We start from the raw sequence: 15843 nt of genomic DNA, 5'->3' as shown, positions 1-15843 counted from the left end.
CTGTTTCCTAGTGGCTACAGGTCAACTCACATGTGGCATTGTACAGAAGACAAATATTCAACTTAATAAAGCGTAGCGTGTTCATAATATCCAAAATATTGTACCCAACTGTAAGGAATGTATAGGTCACACGAGGAGTTCAGTGACATTTAGAATATGATGTGATAGGGCAAGTGCTTAACACTAGGATGTCTTATTGATATGTATTAACAATCCAACATGAAACAGGTGCAGCAAACAAACTGAAAAGGTGTTGCTCTCAAAGCTCTTCATGCAAAACGTTGTATTTTAAACCTAAAACATGTCATAATGACGATATCAGAATTCAGAAACTATGGTGTAAGGAAAATAAGACATAACATTTACAGCAAATGATTGATTAGTTTAATACATTCTGGGTGGCATGGCATTGTGGGTTTTCATTGATTGGCATCTTGCTGACCAACCTTGAGCTGACAGGCCGTAAAGACATAAGCCAGACGGCAGTATGGACAGAGAGGTCCACAAAATGTTTTCACTTCAGTAAAACCATACCCTCCCTTAAACCTAGGCCATGAGCCTGGCAACTTCTTTGTACTGAAGTACGGTTTTCTGGAATTTAGAGGAAAAGTGGACCCCTGTGCTATTAATTGGTTTAATTGGTTAGACTACTATGTCATGCAGCCTATAACATGGTTTGCCTGGGGACAAAGATACCAATGGTATGACGTATGGGTGGGTATGCAAACATTGTTTGTTAGTGGTGCTGGAGCATGGTTGGAACCATTTGCTTCCCTAATTGTAGGTTGAAAGAAGTTTTCAACATTTGGTTTGTGTTCACAAATAAGGTTTTATTGCTTGTTATAGTAGAGATTTACTTGGCCTAGCATGATGTGCTAGGTGCATGTGAGGAAAAAAACCAACACGTCTTTGTCAAGGCAGAGAGCAAGTGGTAGATGGTCCTGGTTAAGGATATTGTGGCTCAAGAAGGATCCGTCAATGACCCGACGATAAACTCTGCTATTCCAGGTACAATGGGGTGGTAGAACTATTTTAGAAGGAAATAAGACTCTTGTGAACAATATATGGACTGGGCTTGCATGATACCTTCATTTACAGGTTGCCCAGTTGGGGGGATCTCCACACAGAATTGTGCCTAGTTGGTAGGGGTCAATATTCTGCCCATTGTTCTAACCAACTGCTTTTCTCCTATATATATTGTTGGTTACTTTTATTCCTTGATCTGTGTGACATTTGGCCAGAGTATAGTTGATGCACTTTAATGTTTAATTGTGGTACCACTTTAGAACTGTATGTATTTGCAATAGTGGATTTTCTGAGCACAAAGTGAGTTATTGTGATAGTGTACATAACCTCAAATATTAATTATGTGAAGACTGTGTTTTAACTAATACAGTGTGTGGACATTCCTTTGTGGGGGCTTGGGGACTACACTGTACTTAAGAACTAGCCTGCATCACCTCCGGAGAAGCTAGGCCTTGATTGCTCGGCCAGCACTACCCTATAGAGAATCTTGGCTGGGGTCCTCTGTGCCTCTCCTCTGCCATATAGAGAGCAGGAGTACAGACACACCCATCCAGTCTTTACATGCATCGCTTATGTTAGTATTCCTCATGTCTAAATGCATGCAATCGATATTCTTTGTGTTTAACTGCATATTTGACCTAGTGAGTTTTTTTTGTGTTGAATGCACATGTGCCTCATGTCTAATGGATGCATATGTGTGCTTTCATTGTCAACATGTCTATTCTCGTCATCTTTAGCTTGCAGTGCGTTCATCTCCTTTTGCACGCATTGAGGATATAGGTGATATGGTTGCTTTAGTGAGAAACGTTCCTCAACTGGGCACTCTTGGCCCAGCGTAGGTGCTGTAGTTATGCATGACATATTCATCGGTCGCTCAACAGGGTTTCATCCAAACTGATTTTGGTGGTGTTAGACCTCAAAGGGCTACTTCGGCAATTCATCAATGCATTCTATGCCTTGGCTCTTACGTTGGAACTTACGTCTGATGTGCTGCTTTATTGCAAAGCTCTAGAATGGGCGCCCTTTGTAGGACTGTGATGGTAGAGAGTTAAAAGCCAACAGGGAGATGAGGTCCCACCAACAGAGGTGGAAGGACATTTTGTATCTCTGCCGTACATTTATTAAATTGGCCCTGAAGACACTGTGGCGGCTGAGTAAGGAAGAGTGGCGGCAATGTGGTAATATGGTGACCCTTGTCAGAACAAAACTCCATTCACCTCCTGAAGGGAGATAATGTATTCCCAGCGCTGCTCTGAATACTAATCAATTTCAGCCTGGTTGCCATGCCAATATGGCCTCAATAAAAGGCACTCTCCGGCCTTTTTTCCGACCGTCCTAGGCAAGTCATCAATTCATCGATATTGTTCTGCCATTACAGTTATTCTGTCATGGAGAGATTCACAGGTAGCCTACATGTAATGCATGAAAGAGCAAGGCACTCACTGCTAAAAATGGCATCACTGTATAGCACTGCAAAGAGGCCTTTTCAATAGGTTCCGACAGTCCAGTGCTGAATATTCTGCCATGGCAGCCAAGCATGCACAAATGTGTACATATTTCTGTATATGTATATACGTTGCATAGAAATGCAAAGTACGATTATTGTTGCATACGACCAGCTATCTATCCGGTATCAATGAGCATATTGTGGGGCCAACCGCCAACCAAATGAAACTAAGGTTCCATTAGCAATGTTCCCTGACGGGCTATCTTCCTGCCAATCAGAGACAAGTATGAGCACATACATGAGACGTCATCATTCCCCGGGAAGAGCAATATGCATTCTGGAAGAGTAGTGTCTATCCTCGTGAGAAAGGCAACATTGCAACCCTATCTGAAATCTGCACAGCCCTCCTGTAGTAGATACATGGTAAAGGATGTCTCCCCAAAATGACGTCATATACTTTAAATATTGGAATGGAACGTCTCGTTTGAGAACACCCCCTTGTAAGCTTCAGAGGGTTTAAGCCAGTGCAGTGTCCTATTCACAAAGCAGTTCGACTGTAAGTGTGGCTTGGTCATCTAAAGAAACACATCTCTCAGAGATATTCAAAAATCATAGACTTAATAAACCCTCTTTGAGGCTAATCAGTTTGAGGTGATTTACATGATTGAGTTGTAATAACAATGTGTATGCACATTGCATGATGCTACTTGCAGAAACGCTATGCCTTATTACACCGGTGCATGAGCATCGTGATGGTTTTACTTATGAGAAGAAGCCACACTTCTTTTAATATGTTATGCATTGCAGTCTGCCAGGTTTCTTAATTAAATTGCCACTTTAGGTGAAAGACCCTCATTCCACGAGAAATATCCTACTGGTAAACCTCGATGGATAAGCAGTACAGAAATGACGACAACCATATATTCAAATGATTAGGGAGGAGATAATCCGAAACCAGTGTTTGCATGACTTGTAAGTGTCAATATAAAATAATACACTATGTGCATTGCAGGAGACGCTCCTTGGCAAGGATGGATCATGAGCTGGCACCTATTTTCCCGTCAGAGCATGTTAATACATCATATTCTTCTGGGAAGGGTATTGTTGGGTGGTTAGTCACTTACCACTGGCAGTACTGTTAAGAATTGCTTGTAAAGAGACATGAAAGTGGGTGTACACATTTTTCAGTGTAGCCTTTATTTAGTCACTCTGTAATCTTGCTCTAAGATACCACTTGCACCAGGGAAAGCGTTACCACCCTTTCTAATGGTATTACCACATTTCCCGCAATGCGACCCTCTGATTTCAGAAGTGTGAATCAAAACCTCAATTGCTCTGTAGCGTATGTGTGCATTTATATGGAAATTGATCCGACGTGCAAAACCATTAAGCTCCACCTTATGGATCGATATCTGTTCAGCACTAAAGATATTACATTATCTTAAACAAGGTGCTGTGTGCCGTTCCAGGGTCGGATGCACTACACGGACAAAAGACTATTGTAGAAAAGGAAGGCTCTTTACCTTACGAGCACCGGGATGTTTAAGTAAAAGCAGCATATTCCATGAAGTCAGATGTTTGCTGCTGGTAGGGAGAGATATGCCCTTTATTTTATGTCAAAAGAGTTAAAGATCGTATGTGTGTGTGTTTACCACCAGGAAAGAATACAGGAAGATTGTCAGGTGGAGGGGGCAACAATCACCACATTTGAAGATACCTGAAATGTTGACAAGAGTCTTGGCTGTGCTCTGGAAAGGTGTGGCTGCATTTAAAAGATGATAAAATTGAAGATGTGCTTCGAAGCCTGTCTTAATGAATACAAAGGAAATGTGATTTTGAAGCAAAGTCTTAGGGTCTTGTTCATGCGGAAACCCTAAGGACAGGGTGTAGTTTTCCATGCTGTGGAAGAGAAAATGCCAATTATCTAGGATCAAACCCATCATGGCCTTCCCGCCTCAGACTGTGGAAAAGCAGTCCATGATGCATGTTTGTGGATGTGCGTGAGTACAGGGGGTGAGAACAAGATATGAGTGGTAACAGAGAAGAGGTGGATGGAGAATCTGAAACTGGGTATGATTGTGTCAGGGTTGGTTTTCGTGTGTATAGTAACATTGTCAGATGCAGGAGAGAAGGAGTTTGGGAGTAGGACACAGAATAATGTAGATAGGAGTCTTGACAGGATAGCCATGAGAGGCACAGTCTAGGACATTAGGATAACAATGCCCAGCAGGATGTTACAGAACGATGTGATGAAGGCAGTTGAGAGGTCCGATACTCAGGGTTGGTTCACAGAGCCTTTTCCAATGGGATTGCACCATTATAAAACCCTTCTGTGAATCAGGCCCGTATTGATGACAGGCACCTTTGCTGAGTGGCTGTGGCTTTTAGACTCACACTGTTCAAAAAAAATCATTTTCTCAATAAACGAAAAACCCAGAAATGTAACTACTGTAAATAGTGTGGTAACAAAGACAGTGGCAATTATGGCAACCACAGAAAAATGCATGCGGAAGTGGATTATCATTGCAAGCAATCCTAAATGAAACAAACGAGTAGATGGCAGACAAGTTGTCTCTATCATGTCATCATCTAATCAAATAAATGTCCCTAATTTACACCTGGGGTCATATCCAATATGTCTGGAATATTCGGTAGGTAGTTATTACTTCAAGAAACCAAACCAGTTCGAAAAGCAGTTTTACATAGCACGTGTTTGATTGGAATATCCAAAATATTCTGTTCTTCAGATGATAAATTTCACTTGACACAATTGAACAATTTCATCAAATGAAAATACAGGGATATGCCTTTTGTTACATTCTTGGTTTGCCACACGTCTACCAAACAGTGTACATTTATGGCATTCATATAAGAACGGGTCCCTGCTATTATCTACAGTATACCACATTGTGAAACTTTGGAAAATACTGTTTTTCAACATAGGCGGCATCAAAGCTAACCTCTGTGCAATAGAAACACAGAGGGTCTGATTAACAACGCATTTTTGGACTGGACTTTCCCATTGAACAATGCTTTGTGAATCAGGCCTGATATCTATGATTTAATCTGGCCTGATTTAAAAACTGTATATAGGGACATGGATGTTGCATTTTACTATGTGTGGATGTGTGTCCATTAACTTAATTATAGAATTAAATGGAACTGTGCCTTTCCTATGATCCTTAGAACTTTGCTGTAAGTAGTCAGCAAATCATGGCAACATATCCTTTGCTCAAGCCCTTGATGAAGGAAATTATGAGTCCTCAGGTTCTCAAACATGTAATTATATATATATATATGTTTTTAATAACGCCCCCAATACCAGGTAAAGATTTGTAAGCGCAAGCCCAGGATTCGAACATGTGTTGTCTTGCTTCCAAGACAAACGCGTTGCCTATGAGTTATCCTCGCGGCTCTCGGAGGAAGTGACCCAGGTCTCAGATGACAGTGACGATGACATTTTGAAAAATGCAACTTGATTCAGGTGTACCATGATCTTACATGATACAAAAAGCAACAATGAAGTCATCAGAGTAATATTAAGTGCCTACATGTTCTTCTACTTCGTGTGGTTTGCAGGGAGTATTAAGACATCAGAGTATTAAAACACATATGAGGAGACACTTGGAGTTCAGTAACCTTAGATTGGAAAACGTTGTGGCAGAAGTAATGTTTATGTCCCTTAGTGGTTTGGTAATTGGTAGTGTATCCTACATAAAACAATGTATGCAGAGCGCCTCAGTCCACACACACACACATTCAAAGTAGAGTTCATGTGCACTTCTCATATTGTTGCCTCTGATTGGACAGATGGCAAGTACCCTTACTGCATCATGATGCTATGTTGTGGGAACAAACAATTCTGTAACTATGTGGATGCACTGGATCACAAGCAACATGTAAATTCTAAGGAATCGGAAGTCGAGGTGGCTTCTAGTACCCATGTTTCAAACAGGCGGTGTATTCTAAACCATATATGATATCTGTGTATTAGCGCCAACCTCCCCCTTCTCCTCGTTCTATAAGCCTGTGTCTTTTTAGGTCCTCTGTCTCCAAATATGTCAACTGATTAGAGGAGGCCCTATCTCTCTGGTCTCTTAAACTCGTAGTGAATCTACCCTTGAACAAGAAGGCTCAACCAAGCCTCATGTTATTTATTTCAACCCCCGGAGCCTTCTCCTTCGTTAACTACCCATCGTCTTCCAAGAGAGCAAGCAGTTATAGGAAGACATTTTCTCACAGATGGATGTAAATATTAGAAATAAGACACATATTTCCTGTGCAACTTTTGTGAGGAACGAATATTTGTATACAAACATTTGTTTAAAAAATAAACTTCATCAGACTGGTGTGAATACATTAGGGTATTTTATGAACACCATAATTGTTCCATAGTTAATATTCCTCTTGTATTCTATTACATCATTCGAGCCTACGGGTGTTCCATGGCAAACCGCTTCTTCAGGACCCTTAAATTTACATTATAAGCACTGATATCATCTTTTTCTTGCTCAATTTCTCAGTGAATATGCCTTCTCTTTACAACACTCCTAAACATAAATTAGATCACATTATGTAACATGCAAATCAAAAGCAGTGACGTAGCACGCATGTTTGAAACAATCATTGATGTTTGGAACACAGGTGTTCACCAGATCTAATTTAGCGAATAATGATTTCCTGTACATTTTCTGAATGGTGCCTCTGATCCAAAAACAGGTATTTGTCAGATTGTTTTGGGGGTGGGGATTCCAGTCATCCCCAAACTATTTTCCTGGGACCAGTAGACCGAGTCCTAACTCTTCTCTGATACACATAACTAGTGAATTCTTTTCCTGAAACACTCTGTAGTTGTATTACTTTAATATGAAGAAAATGTTAAGAGGTGAGAATGTAAAGGTCCACTTAATTTCAGGGTGGTTTCCCGTTTAAATGAAAGAAAGTGAGATAATTGCAGATACTTTCAGACAAAGCCTTTGAGGGTTTCTTGCTCAAGCGTTTTCAAGGTGCCAACCACTCCGGTGGGAGAGGAATTTGGGAACAGCTTCACTCCTGGATCTCAGCAGTCCTAGACGTAGTCCGGCATTCCAATGCAAAACTCCTAAAACTGGAGGAACGTGTCTTAATAAAAGGCCTTGGTTTGAGCATTGAAATTGATACCTTTGGGCTTCGATGAAAGATTGAAGAACAGCATCAGTGCCCTCTATATAAACACCTCTTTGCAAATCAGGTTTGGTACTGAAGGCAACACTTCAAGGTAAAGTACAACTTCACGAAATGTGAAGCAAGGCTGACTTTTAACACCAACTGTGTTTTCCTTTTATGTATAAATGACATAACGGAAAAGATGTTGCTGGCCTTCAGAAGATAAATATATTGCTAAGGGCTGCAAATGTCCATAATGTATCTGTGCAGATGACTCAGGAATTCTTGCAACGTCACCTAAAGCCCTTCGGGTGAAACCTAAGGCTGCAGCGCCAAATTGTACTGAGAACAAACTTGTGATCAACCAGCAACTCGGAAACAGGCCATAGATCTGGTAGAAAAGTAAATAACCTTCCTTCTGGGTTCTATGACTCTGGAACAACTCCCTGGCTTTTTTATTTAGGGGTCACAGCATATTCTAATAATAACTGGAACTTGCACTCCTCCATAACCTTACAAAAAGCTGGCACAGCTGTCAGGGCAATAACATGTTTGGTCTGTAAACATGATACCATTGTCTTTCCACAAGTCTTATCTTCTTTTCTTATCCATACTTATAAAGGCCATTGTTCACCCGAAGGCATCTTGGCGCTATAACTGTAGAGATAAATACAGAAGCACCACAACATACGGTGCAGTGGAATGGGGCTGGACCAAGGTTGTGCCTGGATTGATATCAGGGAAAGGGCTATTTTGAAAAAGGATTGTGCCGCCCTCAGGGAGTCCCACATGCTGCTTTACAAGGATGGATGGGATCTATTTGTTTTGAAGAGGGTCTGTGAAGGTCCAGACAGATATGCTCATAAAAGATTGCTTTCTTGTAACAAAAGTCTAGTGTGACATGGGCCGGAAGGGATACCTGTCTACGCCTTATTCAGCTAGGTCACCGAAGGATCTGTCAAAGGATCTTCAAAAGTCTGGATTTTGAGGGACTGTTAGATCACCACAGCTTCAGGCTGCTGTCTTAGTCATAGTCCTAAAAGAGTTTTAAAACAAACTGATGGGAAAGAAGAAGAGACGGCTTAAGAGTTATCCTTAGTGCTAACGACTGGCGTTGTCCAACAAACCTACCTTAAAACATTGAGCAGACCACTAGCTAGATATCTCCCCGGCCTGATCGGCTTTGAAACCTGGTCCCTGTCAATAAACTTAAGAGGGTGGACAATGTGCACAGATAATAGATGTGATAGTTATCCCAGTGTAGGGGACGTCCATCATCATGCTTTGCTAGTCTATCCCCATTGTTGCCAACATAGAGAACAGCGTCTAGGAAAGGTTTTCTGTAATGAGGGATAAGTTATGTCAAATGCTGCCTTGTTGCTTTAGCATTTAGGAGATTGGTTCCCATCGGTGACAGAGGTGGTGACTAGTTTTTAGTGGCAGTCTGGAAGATCAGGACCAGAAGTTTGATTTTAGACTACGTACCTGCATCCTGAAGCTAGTTATAACTGGCAAGCATGTTTCGAAGAGCATCAGCCTTGGTTGGCTCCCGGTGGTCAAGAAAATAGCTTAAGACATGTGCATTGCACATCTAGCGTTCCATGGCTCAAGTCCACTTTCCTTAGAGCACGGGCACCAGATACAGAATCCACCTGCGTGTTGTCCCAGAACTGGATTATCGAATGGCAGCGCGTCAATTGACCAAGTGAAGAAAGCAATGAAAAAAGCCCCTGCTGCAGGTGCTCAGAGTGGGGGAGACGTCGCCCACAAAGTCTCATAAAGATACTCAGAGAACAGCACTCTAGACTGCCTGTGCTGGTGTTCAATTATTACAACAATTTGTTCAGTGTGAGGTATGTTATTCAGAAAATCAGCCAACACGTGTTTCGACCCTCGTGGGTCTTCATCAAAGCGATTTAAGAACGTGTCTTTAAAACAGCTTTTCCGTGGTGTCACAGGACACCACGGAGAAGCTGAAAAGCAGAGTAGTGGGTAGTAGTAGAAGACTGATTCCAGAGCTAATCCAGCATGTTTACCTTATGCTCTGCGGGTGCAGACCTCTTGGTGGGGCCTCAAGTTAAATGGGTCTGCAAGGAGCGGGGGAAGGGGGGTGAAGGGGGGTGAAATATTGTCTGTTAGAGAATTGTGCACTACTGTGGAAAACTTCCTTTTTTTAAAGGGTGTGTGGGTGCAGTTTACCGTCAATTGTCTTGTTTGCATGACTGCACGAGATCAGTCCGTCAGTGTAGCTACCATTGAATACACAACCCAACACAAACTTTGATGCACAAAGCCACACAAGATGACACGCTGGAAGGTGTGGAGTGCAACCAAGGCTGATTAATTAGTTACCAAGCCATTTCTTCTAATACTTTGGAAATGGAGGTCATGCGAAGGTGAGCATAGTATTTTTCCCTAGCTACCATCTTTAGATGTAACATTATGCCGAAATGTTCTCTTTATTTCCTCATCCACTCACTAAGAATTCTGCCCACAGTCACACGATCGCTATGTTGTTGTGCATATCGTTTGACAGAATTGCTGTGTGGCTGTCAACGCATTAACACAATTAAACGTTCGGGGAAGATGCCAAAAGGAGGTTGGGCGCTTTTCATCAAGTAATTTAATGGACCAATGTACACCTTAATAATCCACACTGTGGCACTGAAAGGATGACGAATGGTATGCCAGTGCCATATCTGAAAAGGCAATGTGTGTGCTCGATCCTATTGAACCGGAAGAGTTCGCGGATCCCGCCAAGCTTGGTATTAGGCGAACATCACACGCCTGGTGCAGTGTTCACAGTCCAGTGGACACTGTGCTGTGCATGAAATGGATGCCGTGACAGGTGTCTGATTTATACTGCACCACTGACGGTGAGACGGGTTACCATGGGAGGCCGCAAAAAAAAAAAAACTATCCTCCGTCCCAACCGATTTACAATAAACCAGGGGTGGTTTTTTGCTAATCCTGGCTCACTTTATTAATGCGAGGGTAACGCTCAGCTCCTCCAGTGCATCGGCACGTTCCTAGAAAGAGAAAACCGAGGGGACCCTTTTCGCAATTTAATCGGGTTTAATGTGAGGCCGCAGCAATGTAAGTGCATGCCTCACACCTGGTGCATTTTGGATAACTCATAGATTATATATTTATTTATTTTAAATACAATTCCACGGCCAACCTTTTTTATTTTATTTCAAGGCCACTCCATCTTAAAGTTCTCCTTTGCTGTTGACAGAAGCGCCCCCCGCCCCACCACCCCCACTCGTGTATCAGAGCCCTTGTGAGTGTGACAGTGCAGCAGCGGCACTTGCGTGCTGTTTCTAGAATCCTTTGTCGCCGTGCGGGCACACACGGGCTCTGAACCTTTCCACTTCCTCCCGAGGGGCGCATGTGTCGCCAAACAGCAGACGCCTCTCCTCTGCCCTTATTAGGGGCAGCGCCTACTGGCACTTTCAAAGCGTAAATTATGCCTCCGCCGTTATCGGCGCCCCTGCCAGCGGGGATCTCTGGAGAAGAGAAAGCGCTCCTGGGAGGAGGGGCCGCGACTCGAGGATTAACGAGCAGGGGGCCGGGGCTGCAGGAGCATCGCCTCCTCAGGGATGCGGGCTTTCTTTTCACCTTGGTTACATCCGGGCGTGGAAAAAAAAGCCCAGGATGGCATATGGTCCTATGGATGCCGTCATCGCATTGTAGCGTGTCACGCACCACTTTCTCCCCCGCTGCTAAGTTACTGTGCCCCGTGTAACGTGGCCGCTGTGCGTCATTTCTCTTTGAAATGCTCGGAAAACAAACATTTAAAGAAACACGGAAATGCAACTTTGGTGGACTGGGGGGACGGCGTTTCCGCTGAAAGGCGGACTGCATGTTCAGAAGCATACGCTCTATCACACCCCGTACCGCTTGTTATACTGCACAAGTACAGAGGCTTGGAGGTGCTGACCCCACCCCGGCACACGCATCACCAAACTCCCTTCATCAATCCACCACTGAATTAGGTATACACGAATCTCGCAGCACTACATTTTAAACGGCGCTATATATCTGAATGCAGTGGGATTATCGGGAATGTCAGCGGTTTCCGAATAGAAATAAGTTGCTGAAACCTTCCAACATAAGTAAACGTACAACCGCCAGCAACCCCTACCAGCACATCTTCCAGGGAAGTGTTGAAACACTGCGGAAAGGCTATTTGCTGTAGTGCCAATCACAGATCTTCATGTATGATGCGATCAACGGGACCATACACGGAACCACCAGAATGGAACCAACAGAATGCACACACAGAGAGAAAGAGAGAGAGAGAGAGAGAGAGAGGGGGGGGGGGGAGTCAGAGGGGGAGAGAGAGAGAGAGAGTGAGAAAGAGGGGGAGAGCGAGCGCCAGGGGAGCACTCCGGTTGTGATAGTGCGCCGTATAAATAGCCATTAACATAGCATACAGGGATGGGGCCATACATTAGCTTTCGCAGCCAGCCACACACCGGACGATGACTTTCCGTATGCAGGAGTCGTAGCTGACTAGACACCCCATAGGCGACAGGGGTTAGGGGCATAACACCACAATCGCATCATGGCACCCCCTGCGACCGGTATTGGGGCTCCCATGTTGCATACAGTGGATGGCATTAACGCGGCACCCATTTGCAAGCCGCGATGCTGCCACGGAAGATACGAAACGTGCTCGTAAATGGAAGCCTGCCGCAGGGACCCGTTAATACCGAGAGAAATGCCCCGTTCACACATTGCCCTTGCTTGCTTTTCCACACGCTCCCATTGCAGGCACGCGTGCCGGGTAGCGCCCCCCGACACGCGGGGCCCAGCGCGGGGCCCCACGGCCGGTCAGGGAGCCGCCCACTCTGAAAGGAAGCGCGCCGAGTGCCTTGCCTCGGTCCCCTCGCAGTCGCCTAACTGCGGTGCTTTCGGCTCCCCAGACATGCATTCGCTCATTAGCCGCGGCAGTAGTTATTGTTCTCTCAGCATTCAAGGGTAACCCCCCCCCCCCCATCTCTTTCCTCGCCATCAGCCCCCAGCACACACAGGACAGCCCTCTCCCTTCCATATCGCGCAAATAGCGCCTATCATGAAAAACGCATTTTAATACAGTCAACCGAATAATCACATTTGCTACACAACTCTGACCCCACTCACAGGATCCATGAAAAAAACAACAATTCCCCAGTAATAGGACGCAGCGCCAAACCAGTGAGGAGCCGTGCCTGTCAACCGCGCCACCGCAAACACCGCAATTTACATCGCACATCAAGTTCCCCGTAGGGCCAGAATGTGGCCAAAAGATGCCGATTACCCCCCCAGGAGAAACCTATAAGGATGACGCGGCCCAGTGCACAGCGCGATTCTCCAAAGAGCGCCCAAACACCCCCGTTTCACGCAGTGCAGCGGATTGGAATTAGACGTGCTACTTACCGGATACTAGGCTGAGCAGAGCAGATCCCACGAGCACCAGCGCCAGCGGCCTTGCTGCATTAAACCCAGGGCAATTCTCCATATTTCTACCTGCAGCTCGCGAGGGAGGGGTGCTCCACAATCCCGCAGACCCCCCTCACACTTCGGGGTCCCGTCCCACTGTCAGTTTCCGCACGTAAAGTTGCATTCAGTCCGCCTATGCATCCGTCCCCAGAAAGCAGCAACTGTGTCAAAGGCGAAAGGGGGGTGCCGGCCACAGCGTTGTAAAACCACAGGCGTAGAAAAAAAAAAATCCAGCGAAATCAAATCCAGGTGTGTCAGATCAATCGGGGTTGTCCCATGGTGACTGTTCGGAAGGGAAAGGTTAAAAACGCAGGCGAATCCAAGAGGGGTGCTTTCCAGGGCTTTCTTCTGATGGGGAGAAATAAAGAGGCTGCGCGGAGCGCGCACTTGTTACTGGAGCGGTCCAGCAGCGGCAGCCTCTGAGCCGGGAGTTAGATCCGTGCATCCATTGATCCGGGGATGTGCAAAGGCTGAAAAGGAAAACGCGGAGAGGGGAGGGGAACGACTTGGATCTGGCAGCGCATCGGCGTGGAGGACGGAGCCGAGCTAATGCTGTCAGCTGGCTCCAGTCAGCGTGCGCAGGGCGCATGCAGGGATGCCCTCTGTGGGCGAAGCGTGGGAAGTGCCCCCCTTCCCACTGGCTCACCTCTACCTCCCCCTTCTCGACTGCGTCAGAGCGCAGGCACCCCCTACACTCCTGGCTGATTGTGTTTATGGTTTCCATCTTTGGTTCTGGTCGCAAACTTTCTGATATAGGGAGCTGTATGCTAGCAACCATTAGCGGTGGACTGCTCTATAGGGAACGCTGGAGACTTTCCAGGAGGCCTTTGCACCCTCCCCTTGTGTGTGGTAACCTATTTTATTTCCAAATATTCTCATAGGAAAAGAGTTGGGCATGCTGAAAATGTGTAATGTGGGGCCACTTTGAATATTACTTCCAGGGCCTCTTTTGGTTCCTCCTGACTCCCCAGCCAGCAATCATGAGGAGGAGACACAACCAGAGCAGAAGAGGCACTGTACAGCAAGATGGCGAAAATAGACACTAACAAGTACAGGAGAAGAAGCATTATTCAGGACCTGGGACGCTAGGATCGTAGCTATCCCGGTGCACCTTTTATCCCTCACGCAGACGCGCCCCCTAAAAACTAAACACAACTGTTTCAAGAGTGCTAAAACAGGTAAAACGTGTGGGCTTTTGGTATAAAATGGTGGCATGTGTTTTAATTGTGAATGTTGTTTCGTTCAAGTCGTTTGACCAACATATGAATGACGTTTGTTATGATGCAGATAAAATCAACCCAAGGTGTGGCCCCGCCCCCAGATGTTCGCAGCGGTGAACCTGCGTACACGCTGACAAATATGACAAGTGACCTGTAAACAGTCCGTTGAAACATTAAGGTTAATGCAACTGACATAAAGAGTAAAAGAGGTTGCGCCACAAGTACGGCCTAAACACGTAGAGAGCACATACAAGTTTAGAAAAGGTTGCAGCATTCCCAGACAGGCTTACACATAGAGGCATAAACATGACAATAGGTACATACATGGGCAGGGACTAAATATATGAGACATGAAGAACATTAACATGGCGCAGAGTGAACTAAACTACTGCCATTTTAGATAGAGCTGTGAGAGGTCTTTATTCTGAAATACTGAATGCTGACATCGCAACTGCTTTGCATACAGTCAAAACCCATGCAACATTCAGACAGACCCTCGGGCATCAAGGCCATGAAAAAAGTGGGTCCCAACAGGGAATTGAAGAATAAAAACCACTAGATAACATTTCCCAGAAGGGAACAACATGAAAATCTAAAAGTTAATTTGTTTCTGTGGTAACAGTGAGAAAATACAGATAACTTTTGACCCCAGGTGCAAGAAGCTACCGTGCCAAGCAAGCTCTTAATAAATAAACACACAGAGCATCAAATACGGATTAGAATAGCAGAGCACTCAATAAATATATGAAAATAAGGTCTGAGCTGTGGTGTCCTACAATGTAATCGGAAGAACAATGATCATTTATTCCTGGCTTAACTAGACTGTTCACCTGCTATTTATGTGGTGCGGCTCAACACAGAGGCAGCGTCAAGGCCACAAGCACATTGGCAGATGAAGGTCTCAGGCTTGGGCATGGGAAGGGAGTAGACTTTGTCAGACTGAATTAAGCAGTCTGTGGGGTAAAATATGGGCCCTGAATGTCATAAATAAAGAGGCCTGGGCCGTATTTTAAGAGTGAAGCTGGCAGGTGCTATCCATTGGAAAATGCAGGCCAGTCCGAAAATTTGCTCTGACTTAAGGACAAGTGACATGAACAGAATTGTGCTGTAGTGGGGCAATTGTTGGCTAGAGAGCAGGTGCCACCCCCTGCCTTCCCCAGAAATGACAGAATTACAAAATCAGAAAGAACATATTTCAAACTGTATTTTAACTCCTCCTAAAAATGCATCTGGCACACAGAATAGTTAGTTTTGCTACATATGTACGGACAGAGGAGGCATTAGCTTACACAATTAGTTTGTCCTTTTAAATAGCATAGACTAGGTGGCAATAAAGCATGTACCAAAATTAGAGACTCACAACACTAGTAGGGCAGTATTTCTATAGGTAGGGATGATGTTGCAGCGTACCTATATGTAGAACTGAGATGGGCCAGGCATGCACCAGGTTCTCGGTAGGCAGCAAATAAATACAGAGAAAATATGTCCTGCAGAAGAAACATAAACGTGCCATGTTAA

The 15843-nt window shown here is 44.8% G+C and overlaps 1 protein-coding gene across 5 annotated transcripts in view; it reads right to left on the bottom strand.

Moving 5' to 3' along the window:
- Positions 1-13703, bottom strand: part of DCC (DCC netrin 1 receptor) — a 1439988-nt gene extending 1426285 nt beyond the window's left edge. For 2 of the 5 annotated variants that reach the window (XM_069626983.1, XM_069626984.1), the window contains exon 1: positions 13043-13703. In XM_069626983.1, coding sequence (XP_069483084.1) covers positions 13043-13124 — 82 coding nt within the window. In that variant the 5' untranslated portion in view covers positions 13125-13703. The remainder of the gene's footprint in view (positions 1-13042) is intronic. The other 3 variants (XM_069626985.1, XM_069626986.1, XM_069626982.1) reach the window with 2 other exon arrangements.
- Between the last annotated feature and the right edge of the window lie 2140 nt (positions 13704-15843).

Source organism: Ambystoma mexicanum, chromosome 6p, assembly GCF_040938575.1.
Source record: "Ambystoma mexicanum isolate Mex_15411 chromosome 6p, UKY_AmexF1_1, whole genome shotgun sequence".
Lineage (NCBI taxonomy): Eukaryota > Metazoa > Chordata > Amphibia > Caudata > Ambystomatidae > Ambystoma > Ambystoma mexicanum.
Note: the sequence above shows the minus strand (reverse complement) of the source record. Positions and strands in the feature narration are given on the sequence as shown.